The sequence below is a fragment of the Cydia fagiglandana genome, chromosome 10 (assembly GCF_963556715.1).
Source record: "Cydia fagiglandana chromosome 10, ilCydFagi1.1, whole genome shotgun sequence".
Taxonomy (NCBI): domain Eukaryota; kingdom Metazoa; phylum Arthropoda; class Insecta; order Lepidoptera; family Tortricidae; genus Cydia; species Cydia fagiglandana.
Genome location: NC_085941.1, coordinates 12,466,888 through 12,484,674, shown reverse-complemented (window position 1 = coordinate 12,484,674; position 17,787 = coordinate 12,466,888). Strand labels below are relative to the sequence as shown.

General features: G+C 41.7%; 2 protein-coding genes across 2 annotated transcripts; one reads left to right on the top strand and one right to left on the bottom strand.

The window, feature by feature from the left end:
* The first annotated feature begins 149 nt into the window (after window positions 1–149).
* LOC134667892 (BRCA1-A complex subunit Abraxas 1-like) lies at window positions 150–3,058 on the top strand. The gene is made up of 3 exons (XM_063525291.1): window positions 150–383; window positions 478–1,449; window positions 1,708–3,058. The coding sequence occupies exons 1-3, from the start codon at window positions 300–302 to the stop codon at window positions 1,831–1,833; spliced, it is 1,182 nt and encodes a 393-aa protein (XP_063381361.1). The 5' UTR covers window positions 150–299; the 3' UTR covers window positions 1,834–3,058.
* Window positions 3,050–17,679, bottom strand: LOC134667893 (BLOC-3 complex member HPS1). The gene is made up of 12 exons (XM_063525293.1): window positions 17,498–17,679; window positions 15,808–15,954; window positions 15,396–15,508; window positions 14,692–14,901; window positions 13,841–13,962; window positions 13,098–13,233; window positions 11,506–11,629; window positions 11,002–11,158; window positions 10,438–10,561; window positions 8,542–8,689; window positions 5,900–6,108; window positions 3,050–4,499 (listed from the first exon to the last, which is right to left on the bottom strand). Exons 1-12 carry the CDS (start codon window positions 17,591–17,593, stop codon window positions 4,322–4,324), a joined length of 1,764 nt encoding a protein of 587 aa, XP_063381363.1. The 5' UTR covers window positions 17,594–17,679; the 3' UTR covers window positions 3,050–4,321.
* Between the last annotated feature and the right edge of the window lie 108 nt (window positions 17,680–17,787).

The following is a 17,787-nucleotide window of genomic DNA, read 5'->3' as shown; positions in this document are numbered from 1 at the left end:
GAGACAGTATCTCATATTTATTTTACTCTTTGAATGAGACTATTTAAAATCGCATGTCACTTGTCGCAACGTCTGGAGAAGCCTTAACAAGTATGGCTACACAGTCTGTGCAATGTTTAAAAAAGTGAGATGTCAAATAAATTTGTCAACCAAAAACGTCACATTTTTCACTTTTCGCGTCATTTTTAATAAAGTAGAAAAATAAATCACCAAATATATAAATAACTTATTTCTTCAACATTGGTTGCATAGAACTTGACCTGCTCAATTGCCATATAATTAATGAGTTATTGCTCAACATGGCATATACCGAAAAAGTGTCACTGAGCGGCACTGCATTATCCTTTTTGTTATACGAATGTGTAAATTCAGTAAATTGCCAGGTAACTTTAACTACAGCTTTTTGAAAGTACACTGTAGTCAAATTATACGTTTCATTTAGAAAAGTGTTTTACCTTCTGCATATTTTGTTTGCAGGAAGGATTTCTGATTGGGGACGTGACTTCTGAAATAACTAATCACATATCTGACTCACAAAGCGATAACGCCCGGTTGGACACTCAAATAGTCATAAGAACTGTCCTGCCTTTACCCTCGGTGTCCTTGTTTTACCTACCAACCGGTAGAATAAAGGAGGATGTACTATCAAACTTACTTTCAAATACTGCAAATGAAATTGTTGGTTGGTACAAATACCGAAAGAATAGTTCGGTTAAACCTACGTTTAGAGATAGACTAATATCCAAGGGACTGCAAAAGTATTTTGAAAAGCATCATGGAAGAAAAAACTTTGCCACCTGCATATTATCTAGCAAAACTTCATCTTCTGCATCAACACACACATTTACTTACAGATTTGGTAAAATCAATTGCTTTGACATTTATGAATACATCGAGGATGTGACAGCAAATCTGGGGGAGAGGTTGACGGGCTACAAGAAGCCCCACAGGTTGTCACCGCATAGCATTTTCAATAAAATAGTAAAGGACAGCAATGTGCAGAGTAACAGCACAACAGAAGCAATTCTGAGGATACAGGAGGCAGTAGACATCCGGCTCCTTAAGGAAGCTCGATTAGCAGCTAAGAATGAATGCACAATCAGAGAGCTAGAAGCTGAAATTAAACAAATGAATGCTATTCTCTCTGACAAACAATGTGAAGACCTGCAAGTGAGCTATAATAAAAGTTTAGAGGAGAAGTTCATGAACAGAGAGACAGAGATGGCTGAAGCGTGCGTGCAAGCATTGGCTACACCTTCACGGGTGGACATTTTGAGCGTCCCAAATGTTCTGCTCCATAGTAACAACCTGATTGAGTGTGACAACCCTCCTCCCTCTAGCAATGAGGCTGAGAGAAGTTCCAGCCCAATACTAATATCAAGTTCAGTGAAACAGCCCAAGTTAAGTTATGCAGCAGCTTCAAAGACAAGCACACAGCCATCAACAAGTGTAAGTATGATTAAAACATTTTTCTGGTAAGCCAAGTTCATATTTAAAATGCCTGTTAACCTTGCAGTAAAATTTTTAAATATTAACTAAACATTTATTTTATGTAACTTCTTGTTTAATATTTTTTGCTCAGAATGCTTCAAGTGCAATAAGGACCATCTGATGGAAAGTCACATTTTCCCCCATCTTTGTTTCCATTCATCAATCCAAATCAATTAAATGTTAAAATTATATTGTAATACTGTATTTTGCTTTCAGAAATCAAACAACCACATTGAAGACCTGATAAGTTTTGATGTGGATGATAACAAAGTAAACAACACGAAAACCATTGTCATCAATGATGATATGAAACATTTAGGTGACAGTTCCCCAGAGTGGTAGATGGTCAGTACCAGTGCCTTATACTATAGCATTAAGTTACCCTAATTTTTTAATCATACACTTTATAGGTGGACCAAATACTGACATTCAGCTTTTACATCTTTAATATCCATGTTAAATTTAAAGGTCTGAAGTTGGCCGTCATCGGAAAGTCTTGCCAAGTACGCCAACGACGGCTTTGCCAATGCAATGAGGACTTACGCGAGACTCCATAAAGTTCAATTTCGCTTAAATAATCGCGATTGCCTGGCGTCCGGGCCACGGCATATTCCTTCGTGTCAGTATTTGGGACACCCAGATAAAGTTCTCTTAGTTATTTGAAATATGACTTGTTCCGTTGTTTCAAGATTTGTTAATTCTGTTCGTAAATACAAAACAAATCTCATTACATTGATGTTGAAAGTTGTTACTTAGAATCTAATGATCGTTTTAACATATTTCGTGTACATATCTTAATTATTGCTGTTACGGCCGTTAAAATATACCTGCTTTAACATTTAATGCGCTCGCAAACTCATACTCGCTAATAGTTATAAGACTTATTTTCTTCTTTGAACTACATAATTATATTCATTAAGAAATTTTATTTTGAAGGAAAGGCCACTTTGCAAGATATGATTTGCAAATTCTTATTTGACATAATATTGTAGCACTTAAACCAACGAGCAGTAGGGCTATAAAGATAAAGCGAGAAAGCTGCATCGCATCGCTAGAGGTCTAGGTCGCAAGTGCCAGGTAGATGGCCAGCTTAATGATTATGAGTTTATGATTCTGTACGTTGATTTTGGCCCCACAATAGTTGTCTGTGATGCTCATCATAATCATTTTAACCTTTTGTCGCCCGCTGCAGGGCATAATAGGCCTCTTCGCGTTCGCCACTTCAGTACTAAGCCAGTCTCATCCAGAATGTTAACTTAGAATATATTTTTATTAAGGGACGTCTAAAAAAGTAATTTAAGGGAAACTTATTTTATCATTGTGGTTAGGTTAACTTAACCAATGTATTTCCACTATATCACAATGCTATTCACATATTAAGAATATTCATATTTAAGTTTGCTTACTTAATTTGATTACCACTAGTATTTAATTATCGATATATAGTTGTACATGTACAAAATATTTTTGTAATTATTTGTTTATAAAACACTAAACTTATGTTTTATTTCAAGTATTGTTAATTTACTCTTCGCTCAATTATAATGAAACAAGAAAATAATATGAATATGGTTTATTTAATTATAGTTTTTAAATAAAGTATAAAAACTAAAAAAACATTGGCAAGGAATGGCAGTGGCACAAGAATGTTGCTCAAAGCTAATATAATTATCAGCATTATCAACCTTAAGACCAAACCTCATATGCACAGGGTGATTCAGTTATGTCTGACCATACTCTAAGGGGTGCCCTTCAACATATGGTCAAATATAACAAATCAATTTGTATGCATGTCTTTGGCTTTATAGGTACTTAATTGTATTGTTTAACAAAATATAATATACTATGGCCATCAAAATAACATTTACAAAGAACAAACATGTTATAAAACTAAAATAAATTGTAACAAACACATAAATATAATTTAAATGCCATAATTAATGTTAGGTTACAATTAAAGATTATTAATTTGCCTAAATACTAAAGCAGTCGCAATACTTATAATTACATCAACTACAGTTAGTATAGAAATAAATTCGAAAAAAAAATATTCCAAACAACAGAGGCTCAAATTGGAAGCAGTAATTGTAATAAACTTTGGCACGTTTAGCCTCAATGTTTTAAGGAAATTATACATTTCTAACTATCAGAATGGTAGGTACCTCATGGTGGTAAATGACACATTTGACAGTGAATCTCCCTGTTCTATTAAAGACCGGGCACACTCTGGTGTAAGCCCTATGAGCTATGACTTATCTTAGCTTCAGCTAAGTCATATAACAATCTAGGCTACCTATGCAAAATAGCAACTAAAAAGGACCCTCAGATTTAAAAGCAATGAGACCAAAAATGTAGAAATCTATGAATAGGTCTATTTATCTTAACTAAGCAAGGAAATTGTTCCAACCTTATTTTGAACTTTATTTCTTTTTTATAAGGTTCCAACCTTATGAACAAACCGTTGCTCTTATAGTATTGAATGATTTAATAATGTGGAAGGCAAAACAGCTATTTTGATTATCGATGGCATTATCGAATGCCATACAAAAATTGTACCATCGTCGAGAGTGCTATTTACTATTGGATTTGACCGAATATCAAATTCCATATTACAATAAAACTCGCTTTAGAAGTTTCTAAGGGCCCGTCGAAAGAGTTTCAAGCGGGAAAGCGTATTTAACCGTGTTAAAATGTATAAACACAAGCAGGGATCAGTGTGTAGAACGGCGAATTAGATACGCGATCATATTAGGAGGGATTCTACTGTAAATACATATGTATAGAATCGTCGAGAGCGCCACCTTTGTTTAAATTTTATCGGCTTTCTTCATTAAAGTAAGTCTGTAGCAGTGGCAGGGTTGTCAGTGAACAGTTCGTGCACCGTGTGAGCCAGCCGGCGCGCCTGCTGCACGGCCGTGGTCGCGGGTAGCAGCCCTAGGTGCACGCATATCAGTTCCTTGATGGTCACTCCTTGGGAGTCGTTTGGGAAGGCGAGCTCCACAAGTTGCCTGGAAAGAGAAATAATTTCAGTTTTATTTGAAACTCAAAATCCAATTTGTTCAATGTTGACTGTCATTCAGTAAAAAAAATCCTTTGAAACCTCAAATTCAAACCAAAATTTAAACGCAATTAGATCAATTATTTGGAAATGACGTTTATTTTTAACAAGCTTTCATTAGGTCGACCTGTATGTAACTATGTAATGGAATCTAATGTAACTAATTTAACCATCTTCCAAGGATCGTAGCGTCATGAAAATTGGCAGCTGTATGTTGTTTTGATGACAATACAATAATATGGTACTGTCGAACTGATCTGATGATGGAGACAGGAGGTGGCCATGAACTCTCGACCTGTATGTAACTAACTATGTAATGGAATCTACGGTAACGAATTTAACCATCTTCCAAGGATCGTAGCGTCATGAAAATTGGCAGCTGTATGTAGTTCTAGTGACAATATGTACAATAATATGGTACTGTCGAACTGATCTGATGATGGAGACAGGAGGTGGCCATAGGAACTCTGTGATGAAAGAACGCAACCTAATTGTGTTAGGGGTTTTTAGAATTGTCTCGATGAGTATTAATTGTCTGTCGTAAGAAAAGTACAGTCAGCGATAAAAGCTTGTACCAAAAAGGAAATTTTTGCCAAAAACTTATTCTATTCTTTGTCTGTTACCTCTTGACGGTTAAACCGCCAAGGGCGTCGCCAGCTGATGGGCTAGGTGGGGGCAGTTAATGTGTTCAAGGGTTCATATATTTTGTTCTCTAGCTGCATAACTGTATAGATTATAGTTAATAAATTGTAATAATCAAACTCGTGGACGATAACCTGGGTGCCTAGCGAAGATGCTATTCGTTAGCGTCGTAGCGAATGATACGATAGTGTCTTTCTGTCGCACTAATGTAGAAGAGTGATATAGAGATTACCGTATGAAATGAAATTAATTTATTTGACACAACAACCTTAAGATTAATAGATTTTAAATACCTATAAGACATGGTTTTGTAATTTGTTGTCTCAAAGAGGATACCACTCGGCTCGTGTCGGAGCACATAGTGCAACGACGCTGATTTTCAGTGGTTCCTTAAACTTAATCCTTAACTTTAGAAATAAAATACGTTGTATGCGTGTAAGGGTCGGTTGCACCAAACTGTTCGTGTCGTTAAAGAGTTCGCTAAATTTTTATGTATGGAAATTGGAAAGTTTCATAGTGACGTTGATCAGTTTGTCAAATGTGGTCGGTGCAACTGGCCCTAAGGCCCACTTGCACCATTCCACTAACCCGGGGTTAATCGGTTAAACCGTTACCGAAGTGTCAAATTGTACTGGTCACCATAATAACTCCATGGTTTAAACAGTTAACCCTGGGTTAGTGAATGGTGCAAGTGGCCCTAAGTGTAACCTGTAGAAGGAGTTGAGGATGTCGCCGGGCGGCGGCAGCGCGCGCACGGCGGCGGGGTGCGGCGCGCGCGCGGGGCGGGCGGGGCGGGCGGGCGCGGCGCGGCGCTCCCACCACAGCACCGAGCACGAGTGCAGCGCGCCGCGCCGCCACGTCGCCGCGCTGTAGCCCTCGCGCGCCAGCGCCGCGCAGCGGGACACTATGCTGTGCACCTGCACAAGTGACGCCATAGATTCAATGCGGAATACCAAATAAATGCTGCTGCACTCGATGACGGGAAGCTGTTGCTCCCTGCCCGACTGGCAGGCGTATTATAGCTAGGCCACATACTCGCCGATTGGCGTGGGAAGTAAGCAGAGACGTGGTGTGGCCGCGCTACTCGTCGTCGACCGCTATACTGCTCTGCACACTTCCCAGACCAATAGTTGAGTGTGTAGCCGGGGTATTATTTATACGCTGAGTCGCATAGCAGCAGTGCGTGTACAAGTTGAGCGCGGACGCGACATGTCGAGCTCACGGTAGACTACCTCCTTAAAACTCCTCCACATACTTGTACAGCATTAGGGAACTATCACTACACATCAGTTGCACTCACGGTGTGCGGCGACAGCAAGTCCGCACAGTCCGCCATGTCGGGCGCGAGGACCCGCCCGCGGTGCGGTCCACGTACACGAAGTGTATGAGCCCGGGGAACTCCTCCACATACTTGTGCAGCGTTAGGGAACTGTCACTACACATTAGTTGCACTCACAGTTTGCGGCGACAGCAAGTCCGCACAGTCCGCCATGTCGGGCGCGAGGAACCGGCCCGCGGTGCGGTCCACGTACACGAAGTGTATGAGCCCGGGGAACTCCTCCACATACTTGTGCAGCGTTAGGGAACTGTCACTACACATTAGTTGCACTCACAGTTTGCGGCGACAGCATGTCCGCACAGTCCGCCATGTCGGGCGCGAGGAACCGGCCCGCGGTGCGGTCCACGTACACGAAGTGTATGAGCCCGGGGAACTCCTCCACATACTTGTGCAGCGTTAGGGAACTGTCACTACACATTAGTTGCACTCACAGTTTGCGGCGACAGCATGTCCGCACAGTCCGCCATGTCGGGCGCGAGGAACCGGCCCGCGGTGCGGTCCACGTACACGAAGTGTATGAGCCCGGGGAACTCCTCCACATACTTGTGCAGCGTTAGGGAACTGTCACTACACATTAGTTGCACTCACAGTTTGCGGCGACAGCAAGTCCGCACAGTCCGCCATGTCGGGCGCGAGGAACCGGCCCGCGGTGCGGTCCACGTACACGAAGTGTATGAGCCCGGGGAACTCCTCCACATACTTGTGCAGCGTTAGGGAACTGTCACTACACATTAGTTGCACTCACAATTTGCGGCGACAGCATGTCCGCACAGTCCGCCATGTCGGGCGCGAGGAACCGGCCCGCGGTGCGGTCCACATCACATACACGAAGTGTATGAGCCCGGGGAACTCCTCCACATACTTGTGCAGCGTTAGGGAACTGTCACTACACATTAGTTGCACTCACAGTTTGCGGCGACAGCAAGTCCGCACAGTCCGCCATGTCGGGCGCGAGGAACCGGCCCGCGGTGCGGTCCACGTACACGAAGTGTATGAGCCCGGGGAACTCCTCCACATACTTGTGCAGCGTTAGGGAACTGTCACTACACATTAGTTGCACTCACAATTTGCGGCGACAGCATGTCCGCACAGTCCGCCATGTCGGGCGCGAGGAACCGGCCCGCGGTGCGGTCCACATCACATACACGAAGTGTATGAGCCCGGGGAACTCCTCCACATACTTGTGCAGCGTTAGGGAACTGTCACTACACATTAGTTGCACTCACAGTTTGCGGCGACAGCATGTCCGCACAGTCCGCCATGTCGGGCGCGAGGAACCGGCCCGCGGTGCGGTCCACGTACACGAAGTGTATGATCCCGGGGAACTCCTCCACATACTTGTGCAGCGTTAGGGAACTGTCACTACACATTAGTTGCACTCACAGTTTGCGGCGACAGCATGTCCGCACAGTCCGCCATGTCGGGCGCGAGGAACCGGCCCGCGGTGCGGTCCACGTACACGAAGTGTATGAGCCCGGGGAACTCCTCCACATACTTGTGCAGCGTTAGGGAACTGTCACTACACATTAGTTGCACTCACAGTTTGCGGCGACAGCATGTCCGCACAGTCCGCCATGTCGGGCGCGAGGAACCGGCCCGCGGTGCGGTCCACGTACACGAAGTGTATGATCCCGGGGAACTCCTCCACATACTTGTGCAGCGTTAGGGAACTGTCACTACACATTAGTTGCACTCACAGTTTGCGGCGACAGCATGTCCGCACAGTCCGCCATGTCGGGCGCGAGGAACCGGCCCGCGGTGCGGTCCACGTACACGAAGTGTATGATCCCGGGGAACTCCTCCACATACTTGTGCAGCGTTAGGGAACTGTCACTACACATTAGTTGCACTCACAGTTTGCGGCGACAGCATGTCCGCACAGTCCGCCATGTCGGGCGCGAGGAACCGGCCCGCGGTGCGGTCCACGTACACGAAGTGTATGATCCCGGGGAACTCCTCCACATACTTGTGCAGCGTTAGGGAACTGTCACTACACATTAGTTGCACTCACAGTTTGCGGCGACAGCATGTCCGCACAGTCCGCCATGTCGGGCGCGAGGAACCGGCCCGCGGTGCGGTCCACGTACACGAAGTGTATGAGCCCGGGGAACTCCTCCACATACTTGTGCAGCGTTAGGGAACTCGCGTCACTACCGCACGTGCACCCACATTACACATTAAGCGAAAATATTGATCAAACACACAACTATATAATGTAAATTGTCTCGTGACATTCTATTGTTAAAATGGATTTGATGTTAAATAAATGAAAAGTACAAAATTACTAAAATGGCAACACCGTTCCAAAATAAGCGTCAATCGCATCAATGTTGCCGGTTTTGTACTTTTATTATGAGTTTTGAACGAAAAAAACTTATAGGTTATGTGACCTACTATATTTTATATCTTTTAGAACTAATTGGATATATTTTTATACAAACTGTAACCTTCGAGTAAATTAAAAAAAAACCGGGCAAGTGCGAGTCGGGACTCGCGCACGAAGGGTTCCGTACCATAATGCAAAAAAAAAAACGGTCACCCATCCAAGTACTGATCACTCCCGACGTTGCTTAACTTTGGTCAAAAATCACGTTTGTTGTATGGGAGCCCCATTTAAATCTTTTTTTTATTCTGTTTTTAGTATTTGTTGTTATAGCGGCAACAGAAATACATCATCTGTGAAAATTTCAACTGTCTAGCTATCACGGTTCGTGAGATACAGCCTGGTGACAGACGGACGGACGTCTTAGTAATAGGGTCCCGTTTTACCCTGTGGGTACGGAACCCTAAAAAACACATAATGTAAGTGCATAATGTATAAGTAGCGTAGTTCTCACTAAATTCAAGCTGTTTGGAACTAGTTCACTAGTGGCACTAGCAAATGTTTTATGCGTGTATTCTAAGGCATTAAGGATTTAATCCAACTCTAGGTTTAAAATCTGATATGGGTCACGAAACAATTTCTGGTTGCAAAATAAAAACCATGCTGTAAACATAAATAAGTAGCAGCAAATAATAATTTTAGAACCATTCAAGCACGTATCATAAATATATGGGGATGCAGCTCTGATAAGCAACCCTTAATACCTACGTCGTTCGGTAGGTATAAGAAAAATTGGATCAAGCAGAATTATGATTGTTCATACAGCGGTATTTGCACCACTACAACACATGCTAATACAACATCTCTAGTCTTGATATGGACAATAATACACATGCCTTCTTTTCATACAACAAATGCCAGTGTAGCAATGCGTTTCAATTAAATATGGAATATATATAACGATTCTACAGAAACTTCAATTTCCTTTTAGACCGCGAACCACGAACAGATTTCCATGACCTATCGCCTCCCGAGTGATAACTCGTATATTGGTTTACGGTTATGTATGATGATCCCTCATCGACGTCAGCTGGCGCTCAGTTGGTGGGTTGAGGTATGGCAGCCACCGAAACATGTAAAAAAATTAAAGAAAATTTTGTGTCGCCTCCCGTTTGATACTTTGTCAGAAGATAATTTTGATGTTATAAATAAAAAAATCGTCAGCCGGTTGTATAGCGGTGGAAAGACCGTCAGTTAATGCATAAACATGTAAGAAATAAGCGCTGCACTTTTTTATTATAGTAATATGAAGCCTTGCATGTAGAATTTCATCAGGCATTTCAATAAACGCCTTATGGATTTGCGGACATGATCAACTGACGGTCATTCCACCGCGATACAACCGGCTGACTATTTTTTAAATTCATTGTAGCATCTTAACTATCATCTGATAAAGTATCAAGCGGGAGGCGATGACTGACGATATTTGCTCCTGGCCCGCGGTCTATTTGACTATAATAAAGTGATTCGTCCTAAAAATTCAAATGCCTTGTTCATGTAACATGCATAAATTGAAAAGGATATGATCCCATGCTAAAGTATCGCTGAGCTTTGATCTTGAGGAAGTCGACGTACGGCGCCATTGCTGTCTTCACCTCTTTGAGTGGCGCCGCCAGGTTCAAGCTGGGTATATCCGGTTTTAGAAGCTCTGTAGGATAAGATTAAAGCACAATAGGAACATTTTTTTATTAAAACTTTACTGCAACAAAGAAAAACATAATGTACAAAAGGCGAGCTCAATGCTATGAGGTATTATCTATCAACCTTAAGGCAAAGCAGACAAGACTGCAGGCGCTGCATTTGAAAACCAAAAGAAAACGGGATTATAAAGAAATATACTTAAAAGATATGCTCAGGCGGTTTTATGGTATTTTATTTATTACAAATGGACCTGGAAAATAGAAGGATTCCGTTGTTGATATTTTAGCTACGGAACCCTAAAATATAAGTCATCCTGAGCTATGACGGTCTCCAATGGGGTGCATCGCCGCGACCGTGGTCTACAAGGTGGTCGTGCAAGACTTGCGTTCGATTTGTTTTAGGTATTCCGCCTATATTTAGAACCCATATAGCAGTAGTCAATTTTACCTATAACAGTTTCTAGAGCCGTGTGCATGGCCGTGGCCGTGGTCTCCGGTGTGAGGGGAGTGGTGGTCGTGCAAGACTTGCGCAGTTCCAGCATCCGGCTCGATAGACGCGCGCAAAGATTTGCGTTCGATTTGTTCTTGCGAAGGGCGTCGGTTGTCTGAAAATAATATTCAGGTAAGCACAGTCAAGGCCATACGCTAAATATACGCCTACGTAAAATGATCTGGACGACCTTACGCAGTTCAAAGTAAAATACGTTTTTACTGTGAATATCCAAAAGTGACAGAGGCACATAAACGAAAAGTGCATAAACGAAACTTCGATCTTTAATCTCCATGATGGAGGTCCCCTAAAAGGGCTAGATAATGTTAATCTTTTATTCACTTTTCTAACTATAAAACTCCTGTGAGACTCGAACATATTAAAATTATTTTAAACATGTCGAGCTTGTTTATTCGACTTAACAATACGCGATTAACTCGTTTAAAACAATATGTTTTTTACCTTTTTTAATGCCGCTTCCAAGGCATCGAGTGTGGTGGGCAACAACTCTAAATTCCTCTGTAGCAGCAGTCTACGCAAGTTGGACAGGATTTGGGACGCCATGTTCACTGCTATCCCCACCTCCCTATGAATTGTACAAATAACATTTTTAAACAACACATTTACAGACCACCTGAACTACAGGATGGAGCATATCAGATGATATCAGACAAATCGAGGTCAGTACGGGAGGGCGACTGTTTATTGCGTGCATATTTTACATTATGTACTCAAATTAAAAATATGTATCTACAAAAACTGAGTTCTGCTAATGAACATGAGTTGTTACTGTATAGTGCTGCATACGTAGGGCATGCTCCCGGGAATTCCCGGTTCTCATATTCCCGGGAATTCCCGGGAAATTTATGGTGTCAAAAGAACCGGTACTGAAGACCCGGTACCGGTACTTCCCGGTTCTCATCATATGACTGTTATTCCCATTTCAATAGTAGTAATGTTTTAGTACTTTAGCTCGGGACATTATATAACATTTAATAATGGTGCTATGAAACGGGGGACCTAAATAACCCGACAAACTAACCTAGTTAAGTAGGCATTCGTGCAGGCAGGCCGTGCTGTCATATAGTGCTGAGTGCATCGACTACGCTACGGCGGTGTGGCTCGGCCCAGGCGGAGGCAATGTGTGCCGGTTAATTTCGTAACATAGGTTGGCATGCCAATTAAGTGTTTGTTTATAATAAAATAAGTTATTTTTTAATTCTTATACAATTATTTATATGAAAATAAGTCATTCATAAAGATTGTACGCTAACAGAAACAATTTCTTAAAATTAATCAAAAGATGCCTTGAGAACCGGGAATCCCGGTTCCGGCCATGCCCAGAACCGGGAAATGAAATTCTTGGTACCGGGACCGGTACTGCATGCCCTATGCATACGTTGGTTGCAACTATATGGTGACCTAATGAGAGATCAATCCTTCCTAAATTTTTCGTATTTGCCGCCTTTTTCTAGGTGTGCGACGTCAAAGCCAAAGACGTCAACTGACGCGCGGGGCTACAGCCCAATATCAACCTTAGTGCATTTCGACAAGGTTCACAATGACGCGCCGCACACGTGTTCGCAGTGCAGGCGTGTTCAAAGGGACAATATAAACTAGAGATGCAACGGATAGTTGTTTGGCCGGATACCGGATATTCGGCCGATGGTTAGGCCGAATATCCGGTATCCGGCCGCCGAATATTCGGCCAGCGGAACTATACCTACATTTCGGTTTCTCAGGTGCGCATTCTGCAGGTTTGAACTGTTTCTTAGTAAACGGTCGCGCGGACTCATTTCTAGGTTCGAAATGAGTGCGCGTGCAAGACAGTGGAATGATTAAATTGTTTTAAAATAATAAACAAGTGCGATTAAACCACGTCTGTTTCTTAAATCCAATTTGTTTACTCTGAAATCAAGCAATGTTACTATCCGGTATCTGGCCGGATAGGTAGGTCACTATCCGGTATCCGGCCAGATAGTACAATAATGGCCGGATAGGCCGGATACCGGATAGTAACCGAATCGTGAGCATCTCTAATATAAACAGCCTACCTCATCTGCAAGTCCCGCAGCACGAGCAGCACCAGGCGGGGCGCCACGCGCGCCGCGTGCAGCGAGTGCGGCGCGCACGGCGCGTGCGCCGCGCCCGCGCACAGCTGCACCACCGCGCTGTTCTGCTCCGACAGCCCTGCGCGGCAACATCATTTATTGAGATGGGCGTGGTCTAGTTTTTTTAGTAGGTAGGTACAGTCAACAGCAGAAGTACCTAAGCGAGGTGTTCAAAATGACCTTGACGCGACTATTGTTAAGAGAATAAGAGCGTGTCAAGGTAATTTTGAACACCTCGCCCGCTTAGCAACTTTTGCTGCAGACTGTAGTAATATGACTTTATATGACATCTCTTTGAGTTTGTGGCTTTCCACAGAGAGATCCTTATACTTCAAGTGCAATAATGTCCTTTTTATCTGAAATTCAAACAGAAATTCTGATAGAAAGGTCCTGAAGCATAAGGACCCTTCTTTGATGGAAAGCCACATATACCTATCTTGTTATAAATTTAAGCCACTTTCCGAAGTTCGATTGAGCTGGAATCAGATATAACGTTGTCAATGAAATTCTGTCCACAATTTGTAAAATATGTCAATAATTTGTTTGGGCAAAAGTAAGTATATGAGTGGCCTCTCTAAAATTTCTTAGGCACCCGTCGCAATGCTGCACCGCTGGTGTGACTTATCTGTACACTACGTGTAAGTTTTTCGTTACAGTTTTTCTTATATGATAAAAATGTAACGTACAAGGTAGCCGGATCGTTTCGTCCTCATCTTGACTCCCGAACTCTTCCCAGTACTCTTGCGCGGCGATGCACTGCATGCTCATTAGGATCAGGTCCGGTGGTGTCAGTTCTTCAGTGCCACGGCTGCCGGTAAATATTACTTATGGATAAAATGTCGTTAAATTACCGGGTGTCGTAAGTGTTGTGTGTTGTGACAACCCTAGTATGTAAGCACAGAATAAATAATAGTACTAGGTACAGAAGACACTCTCTAACAAAACGCGTCTGTTATACGATCAGGACAGATATGGCCACTAGGTGGCGACATCGCCACGCGCGGCTTATGGCTAGCCGCCAAAATTGGTGTGGAACGGATGTACCTGTTGCAAAGCGACGAAATCGCGGAGTGAGCCACGCCTGGTGTAAGTGTATAAACCTGTGCGAGCAGTTCGAAAAATATTTTACTTGTGTTCTTGGTTTCCTTTGTATCGCCTATAGTTTCGGTTTAAGGTCCCACTTTTAAAAACCACTCATCTTAACCATTGCAGACACAGACAGTTGTAAGCCGCAACAATGGCCCGCAAGAGCGCCATAGAGAGCGAAAAATAAAAAAAATTAAGATAACACCTTCGACATAGATACATCCTGTTGCAAGTCAGTCTAGACTCTAGAGGTAAAACGAGAGACTTGTAAACTTAGGGGCCGTGGGTTCGCAACCCGGCTCGTGCGTATAAGTTTCTCAAAACTTATGTATTTTTAATTAGAAACCGCTTTTATGACTTTCATTTCATACAAATTAGCGCCTAGCTAGTGGATAATTTTTTCTAATTTGATCTTCAATTTACTATCCATATAAGGATGTTAGAAACGTACCTTGAATACAACGCGAGCTGTTTGTCCCCCACAAAAAGCATCACATGGTACTGGCCCTTTATTTGCTTCGAGGCACTCTTGAGCGCGTTCAACGCTGCCCCAGTGGCTCCTGACTCCCCTATGATTCCAGTTGCTCCGGGTATGGAGTCACCTTTGGTGCGACTGTCAATTAGCACGGAGAGCCAGTTGCGATAGACCGGAGATTGGAGTCTAAGGATGAGGTATAATAAACAATTTTAATTTGGTATTTAATGATACACCACACCACACCAGTGGTTCTCAAGCTTTTGGGGATGGACCATAAAAAGTGTTACAAGTCAAGAGACTTGTGATCACGTTCACGAATTAAGTGGGGAGTTAAGAAACTTCTCTTCTTCTGCTTCTAGCTAGCGTTACAAGTCTTTTAACTATTTAAAAAAAATTACCAATTTTTTGGCAAGTATAACAATCACTGAAGTGACTGAAGTGCAAAGAATATATTTAACTGGTTTTAACTTGAAATAAATAAACAGCAAGCAGCAGTGTGAACACTGGTGCATAAGGGTGGTATTCCACCTGTCCTATGCAGTCCTATGTCATTGCGTCTTACTTTCTCATTAAGCAAATTATGAGACGCAATACACATTGGCCCAAGATATTGGACAGATGGAACACTACTCTAAGGCAGGGATAAATAAAAGGAAAAGCTCAGTCAAGAAACTTACAAATTAATATTTTGGCCACAAATGTGTTGTACAAAAGTCTTGACATCCAGCATTTCTCTTTGGGCATCATCCACTGACTGCTCACTAATAATCATGAAAATATGGTCCAACCACTGAAATAAAAAACTGTTTTAATAAACCTGAAATTAGATACTACAATTACTACATTCTTCTTTCCCAATCAACTTCAAAAAAGGATGTTAATGGGCTTCCAGTGGGGCTAGGTCAATCTGTGTAAAATTGTCCTAAAATATTAATTAAAAAAAATCATATGTATTCACTTTTACTCCCAATTGCATATTGGAAAGCTTTTCTTGATGCTGATAAAAGCATTAGTTAATCTAGAGTACAAAGAGAATTAAATCACTGTGTTTTACTAGAGTATCTAGACTATTCTAGAAATATCAATTACCTCGTCAAATACAATTGTTGTGTCATCTTTGCATTGCATGGAAGAGTATGTGTTCCCAAACTGTGCAGCCATAACCCGCTGTGATGTAATGATCGGAGACAAGAGTTGTGACACTTTTGAGCCATCTCTTAGGTCTAAGTCACTATGCTGAAATGTACAATGTTTTTGATTGGTTATTTACACACAAAAGATTACAGTAAAAGCCAAGACATGGTGGGAATTGTATGCAATTAATACAATAATAACAATCAATTAACAAATTGAAGTATTGGATTTGATTGAGCAAAGGTAATTAGTGGTTTGGTCTAACAAAATATAACAATGCCACTTATTGGCAGGTAATCTCTCTCAATAGTTGTGTTTGCTCAGAGCAAAAAAGGTCAACCACGGAGTCGCATGAACAAGAGATTTCCTTTAGCAGGATTGCATAAATAACAAAAGAATAATCAAGTCTCATAAAAATCATTGAATTTGTATCCTAGAGTGAGACCAAACTAACTCTGCATGGCATTTGGTTTGACAAAATGTGTTGATGCTGTTGCCATCAGTGTTGGCCGAAAGTTAATGCGAATTGAAAATGTTGGCCATTAACCACTATAAATTGAACCTTAAACCGTAACAGACTATTACAGTTTACGATTCAATTTATAATGGTTAATGGCCAGCATTTTCAATTTGCATTAACTTTCGGCCAACACTGGTTGCCATCATTAATTAATTAATTAATTTATTTAATCTTTATTGCACAAAAGAAAAATCTTATAGTACAAAAGGCGGACTTAATGCCATAAGGCATTCTCTACCAGTCAACCTTAAGGCTAAGCAGAGAGATTGTGAGAGATTAATGTTAAATTTCTATCTGACGTTTCTAATGAGAGTCCTCGCTTTGTTCTGTTTAAGTCGGTGTAAAGTTAACTTAGGCTTTACTACCAATTGGTGATAGCATTCGAAACTTACAGGTCTTCTTCTTCCTCGCGTTATCCCGGCATTCTGCCACGGCTCATGGGAGCCTGGGGTCCGCTTGACAACTAATCCCATGATTTGACGTAGGCACCAGTTTTACGAAAGCGACTGCCATCTGACCTTCCAACCCAGAGGGTAAACTAGGCCTTATTGGGATTAGTCCGGTTTCCTCACGATGTTTTCCTTCACCGAAAAGCGTCTGGTAAATATCAAATGATATTTCGTACATAAGTTCCGAAAAACTCATTGGTACGAGCCGGGGTTTGAACCCGCGACCTCCAGATTGCAAGTCGCACGCTCTTACCGCTAGGCCACCAGCGCTTCACCATTCGAAACTTACAGGTAATATTCCAAAATGGAAAATTATAAATTGATAACAAGAATATTACCTATGGCCCATTAATTACTAACTGCCAATAAATAAACCTTGGCAGGAATGACATAAATAAAAAAACCGACCAAGTACGAGTCAGACTCGCGCACGAAGGGTTCCGTAACATTACCTAAATAGTGTTTCGTTTTTTAAATTTATTAAAATGCATATATAAGTTAGTGTGTAAGTTATTTATAATATGGGCCGTTGCCTGATTAAAATGATAAATAAATAAATATATTACGCAATAAACGGCACGATATGATTAGGTGAAAGCTTTAAATACCTTATATTATGAGACGAACAATAGTTAACTAATTAGAACAAACTAATAACTGGTTTGAATGTATGTACCTGTTCGCTCAGCGATTTCATCCGTTCTATGAATTCTTCGTCCCATTTTGAATACAACAAGTCGTTCACATTGTCAAAAATTAATGTTGCTTTCATTTTTAATAATTTTCTAAATAAATATTGATCCTTATCAACAAATAATTCTAAACACACAAGTTCTAGTGAATCTAATAACAGCAAAAGATGTCATGTCAAGTCAATAAACACCCCACCACCACTAGACTTGACATATAACAGCTGTATTTTTCCGGTGATTTTAAAAATGAAATTGCACGAATCCGTTCGTGTGA